The sequence below is a fragment of the Brienomyrus brachyistius genome, chromosome 20 (genome assembly GCF_023856365.1).
Source record: "Brienomyrus brachyistius isolate T26 chromosome 20, BBRACH_0.4, whole genome shotgun sequence".
NCBI lineage: Eukaryota > Metazoa > Chordata > Actinopteri > Osteoglossiformes > Mormyridae > Brienomyrus > Brienomyrus brachyistius.
In genome coordinates, this window is record NC_064552.1 from 1,867,890 (window position 1) to 1,882,446 (window position 14,557).

Below are 14,557 nucleotides of genomic sequence, written 5' to 3' on the forward strand. Positions count from 1 at the left end.
CAGAACAATGCAGGACAATCAAACTCCTACCATCAGGAAGGAGATGTTCTCAGCTCCCATGGCCTTCTCAATGTCTCTGATCTTCTCTGTCAGGGTGGAGACCTGTTTGGAGATGTTTTCTATCTTCTCCTTCATCCTCTCACTCTTCTCCATCTCTTCCACTCTCAGTATAGCCAGTCTGGCCTCCTCTTCCTCTCTCAGGAACTGATGGAGTTCCTCAAATTCCTCCTTTATCTTCTTCTCGGTGTTTTGAGACTGACTCTGACAGTGAGAAATGCTGTATAAGTCTGAAGTTTATCTGTACAGTGAGGTTTTACTTCCTCAGAATAAATCTCCATACCTTGATGTGTTTGGCTGTTTCCTCAAACTCTTGTTTTACTTTTGTAAACTTCTCCAACTTTTCCTTTAATGGAATCAGTGAAGCTCTAAGGTCCTCCTGAGATTAAATATACAGACGTATAATGAGAGATACAGTTAACATATGTGTTACGATCCAGTCAAGGGTCGGAGCGTAGCAGAAAGGAAATGGAATAGGGAAAGGAGAAAACAAGACAACCAGGGGGGGAGGAAACTCCACAACAATAGGTGCAACAGACTTCGGGAATGACATGGGCCAGAACAACAAACAAAACACCGCTACCAAACAAAACCCGATCTAATATAATCCTACGTGAGATAAACAAATTACAAACAAAACAACAGTACTAACTCCTAGCTCCCCAACCAAACAACAAAAAATCACCACATTTTGCAAAAAGCAAAAATGGCAGTCACTCCTTACACACCAAGGTGTGAACACACAGGAAACACAAAATCTGGGCAACAGTACCAAAGGGAGAAAGCAAAATGGTAGTGAAAAAGACAGGCGGAAGGTCGAACCAGAAAACAAACCAGGGCGGAAGTAGCAAAAAAGGCTGAAGCGAAAATCAGAATCCGAAGCCAAAAAAAATAGTCATAGACAAGTGATCAAATCACAGCAATTCAAACAATAATCCGAGCAAATGAGCAAAAGCTCTTGAAGTTACCAGCCGTTGTCTTTTCTTTGCAGGAACTGTAAGTGACAAGCGGCGCATTGGACGAGTCGTGAGCGGGGCCTGGACGCGGAGGCGGAGCAAGGGTCGCATGGCGGACAAGCTGCTGACAAGGCCTATGGGCGGAGCTGAAGATGCAGTGGGCGAATGGCGACAAGGGCGGAAGGTCCGGAGAACCTGTAGCCATTCCCTTGAAACTTACGGCCCGGAACATGATTGCGATTCACAGCTTGCTTCTTTTATATAATTGTTATGAACAAAAACTAAATTCCAGCCATCCAGCTTCCATAATCGTTTACCCATCATGGGATCTTGGTGAACCTGGAACTGAGCCTAGGAAGGGCACCAGACAGGGGACACCCAGAAAGTACAGGGCACCGGGCAGGGGACACCGAGGAAGTACAGGGCACTGGGCAGGGGGTGCCCAGGAAGTACAGGGCACCAGACAGGGGACACCCAGAAAGTACAGGGCACCAGGCAGGGGACACACAGGAAGTACAGGGCACCAGGCAGGGGACACCCAGGAAGTACAGGGCACTGGGCAGGGGACACCAAGGAAGTACAGGGCACCGAGCAGGGGACACCCAGGAAGTACAGGGCACCGGGCAGGGGACACCCAGGAAGTACAGGGCACCGGGCAGGGGACACCCAGGTAGTGTTCTCCCCATTTGGCCAGCAGGTGTCACTGATCATCCTGTCCTCCCGGTTCTTAAAGTCTTTGTGTTTACACAGCTCCCTGAGCATGCCGATACCAAACCCTGTAGTCTTGTGTTAAAATCCTGCTTCCTCTATTTTTGTATTTTGTAGATTTTTTTCCCCAAGTGTTTCATTTGTATCAGTTTTTTCCTAGTTCCCTTGATTTTGTGATTTATATTTCATTTTGGTTTATTGCTTTGTGTTTGTGGTTGTGTTTTACCTGTCTGCTATTCCCCTAGTGTTAGAATCTGTTTCCTAGTTTTCCTAGCTCTCGGGCTACTGGCCGGACTGTAACACCCCCATGGTTATCTGCACCGTGTAGCTCTCGGGCTATTGGCCGGACTGTAACACCCCCATGGTTATCTGCACCGTGTAGCTCTCGGGCTACTGGCCGGACTGTAACACCCCCATGGTTATCTGCACCGTGTAGCTCTCGGGCTACTGGCCGGACTGTAACACCCCCATGGTTATCTGCACCGTGTAGCTCTCGGGCTATTGGCCGGACTGTAACACCCCCATGGTTATCTGCACCGTGTAGCTCTCGGGCTACTGGCCGGACTGTAACACCCCCACGGTTATCTGCACCGTGTAGCTCTCGGGCTACTGGCCGGACTGTAACACCCCCACGGTTATCTGCACCGTGTAGCTCTCGGGCTACTGGCCGGACTGTAACACCCCCACGGTTATCTGCACCGTGTAGCTCTCGGGCTACTGGCTGGGGCACCACCATGGTCAATCTTCCGCTAGATTTCTAACAACGCTGTAAATCAGCGACTCTGTAATTAGGGAAGTGAAATCAAAGCAGAGCATAACTCTCTGTTTTCCTGGGGCCAAAGTAAATGACGCAATGTCAGAATTTCCAGCCCTGCCAACTAAATATGCTTTTGACACAAAGGTTGTCATCCATGTAGGAACAAATGACACTCTATGGCAGCAATCAGAAATCTTACAACACGATTTTCACTTGTTGACTTTTTGAAAATGGCCGAAAAATGTTTTATTTCAGGTTCTGTTCCTGCACTGCATTGCAGGTACTTTCATTTCAGTAGGCTTCTTAGTTTACATGAACTGCTGCTGATTCAAGCTGAAGTGATGAATTTTTGTTTTATTGACAATTTTAACCTGTGCTGTGGGAACGCAGCACATTAAAAAAAAAATAATGGGATGATCCTAGTAGGTTAGGCTCACACAGGCTTTTCAATAAAGGTCATGCACTTTATCTTGCATTATCATCTGGTTTCTCTCTCTCTCTCTAAATCCCTAAACTCCCAGTTTTTGATTCTGGTGTCTCTGACCATTTCATTTTTGTGTTTGAATCGACACACTGCCTTGTGCCCCTCCCACTCCCACCCGATATGTCAAGTCATTTTACCAATGCAGTGGTACCTCAGAACTCGAACTTAATCCACTCAGAACTCAGGTTCGAATACTAAAAAGTTCGAGTTCTGATCGAATTTTCCCCATACGAATTCATGTAAAACCAATTCATTGGTTCCCGGGCCCCAAAAATTACACCTAAATATGTTTCTTTGAGCATTTAAGCACAAAATGAACAGGATAAAACAAGAAGAGCATACACTAAACAGAACTAAGCACATTCATCAAAATGTAATTTTGTCACACCGCGCGCAGGACGAGCGAGCAGGGATCGCGGAATCGGTCACGCAGACGGAAATCCAAGAACACAGGGTTTACGGCTGGCAAACAAGGCACAACACGGAGTAGACTTCAATGACAAGACTAGGGAAACATACTTGAACGCGGACTTAAATATACATGACTAAATGGAAATAACGAGAAACAGCTGATGACGTCCGGATATCCCTCGAGGTTAACGAGGGGGGCGTGGCACACAGGAGGATCGTACCTGATGGGCATGACAAATTTGTAAAGTAAGAAAATGAATGTATCCAAACAATGAGCAATGGCTCCCAAAATTATATAAAGTACAGTGTATTACCTGATATATCCAATAAAAAAGCACTATGACCAACAAACGATGCTATCGCAGCGAATGCGAGGCTGAGACTGAAGCGTTACCAGCTGAGAGACATGCCGCGTGACTCATTTCCTCGTGCGCACAAGTCATCTTAGATCTGCGTTCCCGGTTCGACTTCTGAGATTCAGATCGAGTTCTAAGTCATTTTTTTCGAACTGGTTGGTTCGACTTTTAAAAAATTTGAGTTCTAATAAGTTCGAGTACTGAGGTACCACTGTACATTCATGCTCATATCTCCCGTTCTTTCATGCGCTGATACTTAGAAATTAGTCTCTCTTTTCAATTCATCCTGCTTTCACACTGGATTATATAGCTCATTTAAAACTAAAATGACCCAAGGATAAGAATGTTGCCCCCCCTCGGCTGAAAGATCACACCCAGGCTCTTACACAAAGCTGCAGATGGGCAGAGTGTAAATGGAAAAAAGAGAGACAAACTACAGGTCTCACATGAAACTTTTACAGATTGTTTAAAGCTCTACCACAGCTCTGATAATACAGCTAAGGCACAATATCAGGCAGAACTAATTGATATAAATGCCCACAGACCCAAAACACTCTTCAGCATAATTGATTCCATCTTAAATCCTCCTGTTGCTCTAACATCCCTCTGGAAAAACTTCATAATACAGGAGAGAATACCTTCTTATCCTCTACAGCTTCTTCCAGTGGACAGAGCTGGTGGTCCTTGTGTTTCCTTGCAGTCTGACAGACCACACAGATGGGCTCCTGGTCTTCTACACAGAAGAGTAGAAGCTTCTCTCCATGGAGACTGCAGTGAGATTCACTCTTCTCTGGAGCTTCATTCTTCTCTGCCACTTCACATTCTATCCTGTTCTTTAAATATGACTCCACGACATTTTTTAAGACCACACTAACAGGAGGATCTGTCATGGAGGACTTCCTCCTGCATAATGGACACTCCCGAATGCTCTTCCCTTCCCAGCACCTCTGTAGACAGACTCTACAGAAGCTGTGGCTGCACTTCAGGACAACAGGATCCTTGAAGATGTCTGAGCAAACAGCACAGCAGAGCTCCTCCTCAAGGAACGAAGCTGCAGCAGCCATGCTACAGACTCTGTTATGGTGCGTCTGAAGGCGGATAGTCTGAGGAGGGGGTGTGTGTTTTTTTTTTAGTTTCACATTCACTTTACGGTTAAGACACACCATTGGGATTGTTAAACTGAGGTACACTACATTGGCAAAAGTATTGGGACACCCCTATAAATCATTGAATTCAGGTGCTCCAATCACTTCCATATCCGTAGGTGTATAAAATCAAGCCCCTAGGCATGCAGACTGCTTCTACAAACATTAGCGAAAGAATGGTTCACTCTCAGGAACTTTTCAGGGGGTGGCCAAATGGTCACTGGGGTGATGAGGCCTCAGGTCCCGGACACAATGCACTGGTCTATGATTGGGCACATTATGGGGGTGTGGTTTATAGGTCATATGATATTTCATATAATTTTTATTTATATTATATTTCTATATTTCATTAAGGTTTCATTAACTGGTGCGTGTCTTTGGTAAAATGACATTACTGTGTAAATCAGGGGTGGGAAGCCGGATCCATGGAGATGACCTCTCAGTCAGCCAATAATAACACAGCGGTTCTCAGCTCCTGTCCTGGGGACCCACTATCATTGGCTGATTGAAAGGACATCCCATAAACTTGCACACACACTGGCCCTCTATGGAACAGGTTCCCCACCCCTGGTACAAATGCATCACAGGCAGTAATATGCTGATAAAGGTTTATTCATCAGGGATTAGTGTAACAGGCTTTTAAACCTCACCTTACATCAGTAGATAACATGACACCTAAATCTGTATTTTAACAGGTGACGCCTTCACTGGGACATGAGGGACGTTCAGGCTTCTTTGCAGAGATTTACATTTATTTACTAAGCAGATGCTTTTACCCAGATCATACATTTCACAGAGCGGGGTCAGACAGACCCCGGAGGAATCAGGGTTAAGGGCCCCAATCAGGGGGAGGCGGTGACATCACTCTACTGACCCCGGGATTCGACCCAGCAAACTTCTGGCCGTGAAGAAAGCATCTTAACTCTCTGAGGTACACAAGGCTGCAGATAGATGGGTTCACTGTGTCCTTTAGAGCAGCTCTGTCCTAATTCAGCCCCCACATCACAAATTATTAAATCATATACAGAAAATCATCAATCACCCTCAGATTGAGAAAGACTGCCGTAGGTCAATAATTATCATGAAACTCAAAGTAAAAATGTCTTTACAACTGATTATTAATGTGACCCCTTTCACTAGTACACAGGGACTGGTGCAGACAGCCTCATTGGGATGATGTCACTATCACAGACACCTTTACAGGGATGATGTCACTGTCACAGACACCTTCACTGGGATGATGTCACTGTCACAGACACCTTTACAGGGATGATGTCACTGTCACAGACACCTTCACTGGGATGATGTCACTGTCACAGACACCTTTACAGGGATGATGTCACTGTCACAGACACTTTTACTGGGATGATGTCACTGTCACAGAAACCTTTACAGGGATGATGTCACTGTCACAGACACCTTCACTGGGATGATGTCACTGTCACAGACACCTTTACAGGGATGATGTCACTGTCACAGAAACCTTTACAGGGATGATGTCACTGTCACAGACACTTTTACTGGGATGATGTCACTGTCACAGACGCCTTCACTGGGATAATGTCACTGTCACAGACACCTTTACTGGTTTGATATCACTGTCAGATGCCTCATTTCCACCAACACTGTGCTGGGGCTCGATTTTTTTCTCGAACCAGAACTAGTTCCGACAGTGAAACCACTTGCCAGTTTATTAGCGGAATTACATCGCTTTTTATTAGGTGGAAAATGAAAGATTGATTTGCTGACCAGATTTAATAATGAATTATAAACACGTTGTGGGTCGTAAAATTTAATTTTGTGGCGCTTGAGTAGCGAAGAGATCATGAGCTGGACAGCAAAGTTCTGCTTTTAGCAGCGTGTGTTATTCCACGATCCTTAGAAGGACAGCGGTAATAGAGCAAGAGAGAAGAAAGAATAACCTCACTGGCACAGACACCTTCACTGGGATAATGTCACTGGCACAGACGAGGGAGAAATGCAGCCTTTAAGGAGACCAAAGTGGATACAGGCAAAGCGACAGAGGAAAACTCTGAAAGCCTTTTTCAGTTTGGCAGCTTAAAAAACCTTATATACCGAAATACATCAGAATAAATCTAGAAAATTGATATATATGAAACTTTACTCTCACTTCCACCTGCGTAACAGTTCCATATTGATATTTTTTGAAATCCGTGGAATTGCAGGCAGGTTCTGAAAAGGCAGCAAGCGAGAACCAGCCCTGCACTGGCATAGTGGAAACAAGGCAACAGACACTTTCACTGGGCTGATCTTCAAGGCTCCAGTGTTACTTCCATCATTATTTCCAACTGGTGAGAAAAATGGAAACAGTCTCCCAGTGAATGTGCCTTTAAAGGTGTAGATGAGTGACATGTCAGTGGGGTTGAAGAAGGACACCTGCCCCTTGTCATAGTCTAGCTGCACTTTGATCCTCTGCGGTTTCTTCTTAAGACTGAGGAGCGCTGGAGGTGAATCGCATGCTGTATATACGTCACCTTTCTTCAGAACCACAACCCAGAATCCATTCTCTGGCTTGTATGCAATTCCCCCCTTCCTGTTAACAGACTCTGCTGCTACTCCTACATCCCACTCAGGTGTGTCCCCCACCTCCACCTCCCAGCTGTGTTTTCCTGAGTTAAACCCCTCAGATCCCAGCACACCCACACAGGGGGAGAATCTCTCTGGGTTGTCAGGAAGCTGCTGTTTAACTCCAGTGTCTCTCACACTGGTCAGATCATCTGAGACTGAGAGCCAGGGGGCTGCAGTGTTTGGGTCCAGAGTCACAGGAGCTGTGGGATGGAGAGGAAGCTGCAGTTAATAATCTGTCTCAATACAGTAAAAACCATCAGCATTATAAGTCTTACAGTGATGTAGTATTTTCAATAAAGTGATTATATAAAAAACTAGAAATAATAATTTAAGACCCTTTATAACAGAAAACTGTGTATTTTGGTCAATATATAAGGAATAATACCAACACATTAACCACCAATTAACAATTAAATAATCTCAAATAAAGACTAAACATAGGTTTTATTTATGCACCCCGTCTCTCCACTCTCCCGTAAAGTACATTTACATTTATTTGTTTTGCAGACACTTTCATCCAAAGTGACCAGTGAGGAGTTCTGCAGTGAGCACTGGTCTCTGCTTTATACAGCCATTTCCCCCAATACTCACTGTACCAGTGCTGCTCGGCTGAGCTCCCAGTGAGTGACAGTATAACCCACTCAGATATTGCTCTCTGCTTTATACAGCCATTTCCCCCAGTAATCACTGTACCAGTGCTGGTAGATTGAGCTCCCTGTGAGTGACAGTATAACCCATTCAGATACTGCTCTCTGCTTTATACAGCCATTTCCCCCAGTACTCACTGTACCAGTGCTGCTAGGCTGAGCTCCCAGTGAATAACAATATAACCCACTCAGATACTACTCTATGCAGCCATTTCCCCCAGTACTCACTGTACTGTACTGTCTCCATCATCTTCTCCCAGACTCTGAACTTCAGAGAGCCCAGGTGTTTGGCCACATCTATCAGTGCCCCTGACTCCAGCTCTGGATCCTGCAGTGAGCACTGGGCTCTGCAAAGACAGCGACAGGCAGGAGTCAGTGATGCTGTGGGGTCTGAAGTGAGTCTGCAGAGTCAGTGACTCCACTCAGTCCAGAAGACTTGCTGACTTTGATAATTAAAGCCTCCCACCTGCACTGGAGATATTATATTACTGTTCTTGTTTGTTCTTTAAGAGAATTGGGATCAGCTCCAGGTCATTGCAGTATTTGAATACTGTATCTTAAAGTATCAATTAAAGATATATATAAAAAATTATTACATACTTTTCTTTGGTGTCTTTGATAGTCTGAAAAATGGGAAAAGAACATGTAAACATTATACAAAATATGACAATATAGAAAACTTTTAGACATTTCTGCAAGTCTCTGGGATTCCTCTGGGTTTCTTCTCTGAGGGTGTCTGTTTATACAGGTTGTGTGTTCAGCACAGACTGGCTGTGGTTGTATGTACTGATCCATAAAGAACAAAATTCTTGGCCAAAAGTTCTTGGTGTCACTGAGATGTTATAACTTCATGTATCTGCTTCGGATACAAAACTGGACGGCTTTTCCCAGCCAGTAAACACATAGATAAATGGAGGAAAATCAAGCTCCTACCTTTAAGAAGGAGGAAACCTCAGCACCCATGGCCTTCTCAACGTCTCTGATCTTCTCTGTCAGGGTATAGACATGTTTGGAGATGTTCTCTATCTTCTCCTTCATCCTCTTGCTCTTCTCCATCCCTTCCACTCTCAGTATAGCCAGTCTGGCCTCCTCTTCCTCACTCAGGAACTGATGGAGTTCTTCAAATTCCTCCTTTATCTTCCTCTCTGTGTTTTGAGACTGACTCTGACAGTGAGAAATGCTGTGTAAGTCTGAAGTTAATCTGTACAGTGAGGTTTTACTTTCTAAGAATAAATATTTTTTACCTTGATGTGTTTGGCTGTTTCCTCAAACTCTTGTTTAACTTTTGTAAACTTCTCCAGCTTTTCCTTTAAAGTAATCAGTGATCTTCTGAGCTCCGCCTCAGATTAAATATACAGACGAAAAATAAGAGATACAGTCAACGTAATACTGACATGCAATGCACAGCTTTTATATTATTGTTAGAAAGACAAACAAAACTCAATCCATCCAGCTTCTATAACTGTTTAGCATTATGGGGTTTTGGTGAACCTGGAACTGACCCTAGGAAATACAGGGCACCGGGCAGGGAACACCCAGGAAGTACAGGGCACCGGGCAGGGAACACCCAGGAAGTACAGGGCACTGGGCAGGGAACACCTGCTTACTTCCTGTTATTTTACTGGTCTTAAGTTTCTTTGAACAGTACAGAAGGCAGCTTTTTGGCAAGAATTGACATACAATCATCATCTACAGGCTGCTCGAGGGAGTAAGCAGGTACCTGCACACCCCCATGGCCACCTACGCCGTGTAGCTCTCGGGCTACTGGCCGGACTGTAGCACCGTCACGTTCGAACTTCCGGTAGACTTCCAACAACATGTAAATCAGCGACTCCGTAATCAGGGAAGTGGAATCAAAGTAGAGAATAACTGTTTGTTTTCCCGGGGCAAAAGTAAATGACGCAATGTTCGAATTCCCAGCCCTGGTAACTAAATATGCCGTAGGCTGTCATTCATGTAGGAACAAATGACCCTCTACGGCAGCAGAGTTGCTGACGTTTTGAAAATGACTGACAATTTTTTTTTTAAATTTCAGGTCCTATTCCCGCACTGCATTGTGGGTACTCTCATTTCAGTAGGCTTCTTAGTTTGCATGAAGTTAGCCCCCTGACACCCGCAAATGATGCACAATGTCCCAGACATCTCTCTTACTGCTACTCAGCGGTGGTACAATTAGCTTGCATGGCTCTCTAGCCATGGTCAGAGAGCCAGTTTTGCCTGCCCACCTGCCCTCACCCCAGTAGGCTATTTCATTAATACCAACCAAGCACTGGCCAGTACCCCCCACCTTCCCCGTGCCCCTCATCTGCCTCCCTGAAGTCAATATCCCCAAGGTCGGATGTGTGAAGTTAACAACATTGGATCTACCAGCCTCAGACACAGGTCCCTCCGAGACACATTGTCCAATCAGCTGCCTACAGAAATTTCAGCCGGTGTCGTCTGTCCAGCTCTCTGAGGTGGTCTCTCAAATGTCTTTCAGGATTGTCACTTGCACCATTTAGACACAATACCATCATGTCTTTTTAAGGAAGTTTTTATTACAGTCTGCCCCCTTGTTTTGGTATAATTAATAGCTCATAAACTAGCGGAGTCGTCCCTTCCCATTTTAAATGTACAATCTTGTGTGCATTAAAGAAACCCAGCCTAGAAGCCAATGAGCATAAACACTACAGGCCCACTGCCAAGCTAACATTTATCTCCAAGATATTATAAACAGGCATGGGTGTAAATTATCGGGGGGGGTTTACCCCCCTCAATAATCAAAACCAGCCAATACAACCTCCTGGACCCCCTTAAATGGGTGGACCCCCCCTGCTCAACCCAAAGCTATGCCCTTCCCCCCAAGTTTCCTCCTACTTGAACAAGTTTGACATCTTTGACGAGTTGCAGTCTGGCTTCAGGGCTCTGCACAGCACGGAGTCTCAGCTGAGGGTACAGAGCGACATTCCTCTCACTATCCATTCTGGTTCTTCTGCAGTCTTAGTCCTGCTTGATCTCAGTCCAGCTTTTTTGACACAATCGACCTTGACATTCTTTGGAAGAGGCGGAAGTTACTTTGCAGGGCCCAGTGTTAAAATGGTTTACCTGCTACCCGAGAGAAAGTAGCTCCTCAGTCAGAACAGGTAACTGCTTCTCATCCCCCCCATTAAATGTGACGTTCCCCAAGGTTCAATCTCAGCGCCTCCTTTTGCTCTCTCTATAATGCTCCCACTTGGCTATGTCTTAGAAAAATACAATCTTATGCATCGTTGACATGCAGACGACACACAGAGTTTTACCTGCCAGTTACAGCTGATGGCCCCAGCCCTCTGAAGACCCTGTTCATTTGTTAGATGATATTAAATGCTCAATGGCGAGAAACTAAATGCAAACAAAACTGAACTTGGACCCCAAACTATCTCAGTGTGCTTGGTCCCCTGTCCGGAAATCCGCATATTAACCCAAAAAACCTTGCTGTGTTTTTGGGATGTATCATGGATTAGCTCCGAGATACATTTCTGATCTGCTGCTTCAGTATTCAGCTCCCAGGTCGCTTAGCTCATCCTCACAGCAGCTCCTCTCAGCTCCTCTCAGCTCCTCTCAGCTCCTCTCAGCTCCTCACTCGCCTCCAAACCAAAGTGACAAGGCTTTCTCTGCAGCTGCCCCCAGGCTTTGGAATAATCTCCCGTCCTAACAAGTCCTGCTCTTCTACTGATGAGTTTAAATCTAAATTAAAGACCCACCTTTTCTATCTTGCTTTCAGTTCAGTTTCAGGTTCTCAAGTGCACCATTAAATAACTTTTAATTACATTTTAATAACTGTTTAATTTATTTAAATTAAACTCTTCCTTCTTTTTTCTGTTTCTTATTATTTTACATTTCCTTAATTTTAATTGTGATTAAACTTTTAAAGAATTTTTTTTAACTTCTTGTATACAGGTTTTCATGTTATTTTATTTCTTTTATTTAATATGTATGTAAACTGTGTTAATTAATTATAGATTAATTAGAGATGGGTAGATCTTTAAACAAAGATCTATTAAGACAGTCATGGCACAATATCAGGCAGACCTACTCAATAAAAATGACCACAGACCCAAAATACTATTCAGCACATTAAATTCCATCGTAACATCGTCCTGCTGCTCTAACATCCTTTAGAAAAACTGAATAACACAGGAGAGAATACCTTCTTATCTAGTACAGCTTCTTCCAGTGGACAGAGCTGGTGGTTTTTGTGTTTCTTTGCAGTCTGACAGACCACGCAGATGGGCTCCAGATCTTTCTTACAGAAGAATAGAAGCTTCTCTCCATGGAGGCTGCAGCGAGATTCACTCTTCTCTGGAACTCCACTCTTCTCTGCCACATTTCTAACGCTCCTTTGCTGTAAATATGACTCCACAATGTTCTTTAAGACAATGTTGACAGGGGGATCGTCCCCGGAGGACTTCCTCCTGCATAATGGACACTCCCGAATGCTCTTCCCTTCCCAGCACCTCTGCAGACAGACTCTACAGAAGCTGTGGCTGCACTTCAGGACGACAGGATCCTTGAAGATGTCTGAGCAAACAGCACAGCAGAGCTCCTCCTCAAGGAACGAAGCTGCAGCAGCCATGTTACAGTCTCTACTACGGCACGTCTGAAGACAGACAGTCTGGGGGGGGGGTTTAGTTTCGCATTCACTTTACACTTAAGACACACCTTTGTGATTATTAAACTGAAGTATGTGAGTGAAATCTCAGTATGTTCAGTTTGACAGGTCAGTTAAAGACACAAAAATTGGTCACTTTTGAGTTTAACATTTAAAGCATAAAGGAATTCACACATTTTGGTGATAATTCTGCAAAGCCAAATAATCCAAAATGTAATCAAGTGATAAATTATATATTTATGCAAGAGGAGACTGGGTAGCACAGCTCAGGACTGTGGGGGGAGACGCGAGAGGAGACTGGGCAGTACAGCACAGGACCATCTGATCATGCCTCAGGTTCATAAAGATGACAGACTGACAAAGCAGGGAGATGCGTTAGCAGTGAGCAGATTAGATCTTTTCTGGTCCTGATCTGCCTGACATCATGGCTGAGTCACATGGCAGCTCAGCTGCAGGCCTCATAGCCGACGTGCAGCAGTTACCGTGTGGATCGGCCCTCGCGCTCAATGCCGGCACGTTTCTCCTGATCCTCAGTCTTTCTTTGTCTTTGGGTATGGATGTTATCCACAGTCACCCAGTGGGCTGGGATTTCGAATTTCCCCTCTGCTCTATGTGTGGAATCTGCATGTTCTCCCTGCGTCAGCTGGGTCTCCTCTGGGTCTCCTACCAGAGTAAATCATACACTGGACAAATATCACAGCAATATCAAAGGCGTACAGCACCGGCATGAGGCCTAACTTTGGAAAATCTGACCCCACTGCCATCTTGCTACTGCCCTCACGTACCAGGAAGGTTACAGTTGAGCCAGTTATTGCGAGGACTAGACCAAAGCGATCAGATACGACACTGGCCACTGGCTGAACTGCAGCGCTGCTGTGAGATAACTGATACGCAGGGTTAGGGTTAGGGAAGCCATAGACAGCACCCATGAACATACTGAGACCGTTAGCTGGTACGTTAGCTGCTGTACGTCCATGTCTCTGCCCATGTGACTATCCAAGCTTTTCCTAATCAGTAACCTTGGTTTAACCAAGATGTCCAAGAGATCAGGGAAAGTGACATCGCCTTCCGATCAGGCAACAACCAGCAGTATAAAGTGGCCTGTTATGCTCTGCTGAAATCGATCAGAGCGGCGAACACAATTCACACACAAAGACTGGAGCACTGCTATGCCGGAGACACCTGCGGCACGTGTGAGGGCATGCAAACTGCCACTAACTGTAAGGGTGACAAGTACAGCGTCACCACTGCAGACACCAGCCCCCCAGACAGACTCAGTGCTGTTTATGCTCATACTGATAATGACCAGCAGGACACCCCGTCTGCTCTATCAGTACCAGCATGTGGCCCAGTGGAGAATGTTCTGCAGCAGGTTAACCCCCCCCCCCCCCCCCCCCCAAAGTAGCAGTGTCACCTCGAGCTCTGAAAGCCGGTGCTGCTGATGAACAGCCGGTGATACTATGATTGACTTCCATCCAGTGGGGCTCACCTCACTGGCCGTGAAGTGCCTTGAGAAACTGCAGCTGAGATTGATGGACTCTGTTATACCTGCGGCAGCCGATTCCCTCCAGCTGACCTGTCGGGCAAACAGGCCGGTGGCTGATGCTGTGGCTCTCGCTCTTCACTTGGCCCCTGAACACCTGCACAGCCTTAACACCTGCACAGCCTTAACACCTACGCCCACATGCTCTTTTTGGGTTATAGTGCTGCTATATACAAAGCCAGGAGGACAGCCTTACCACCAGCCTGGAGAAGTTCACCTCGGATACCACAGGTCCCTGCAGCCTTCCCTACCCCCAGCTGATTCACCACTAGTG

General features: G+C 45.4%; 1 protein-coding gene across 4 annotated transcripts in view; it reads right to left on the reverse strand.

The window, feature by feature from the left end:
* The window catches only part of LOC125715563 (nuclear factor 7, brain-like), a 33,142-nt gene extending 20,414 nt beyond the window's left edge, over positions 1 to 12,728 (reverse strand). For 2 of the 4 annotated variants that reach the window (XR_007384100.1, XM_048987275.1), the window contains exons 1-3: positions 4,368 to 4,818; positions 341 to 436; positions 31 to 261 (exon numbers count right to left, since the gene is read on the reverse strand). Coding sequence is in view for 3 of the 4 variants with exons in the window: in XM_048987275.1 (XP_048843232.1) it covers positions 31 to 261; positions 341 to 436; positions 4,368 to 4,793 (753 nt within the window). In the remaining variant the exon portion in view is untranslated. Of the gene's footprint in view, positions 1 to 30; positions 262 to 340; positions 437 to 4,367; positions 4,819 to 7,481; positions 7,664 to 8,338; positions 8,458 to 8,710; positions 8,734 to 9,043; positions 9,275 to 9,354; positions 9,451 to 12,278 lie in introns of those variants that run through there. The other 2 variants (XM_048987277.1, XM_048987276.1) reach the window with 2 other exon arrangements.
* Between the last annotated feature and the right edge of the window lie 1,829 nt (positions 12,729 to 14,557).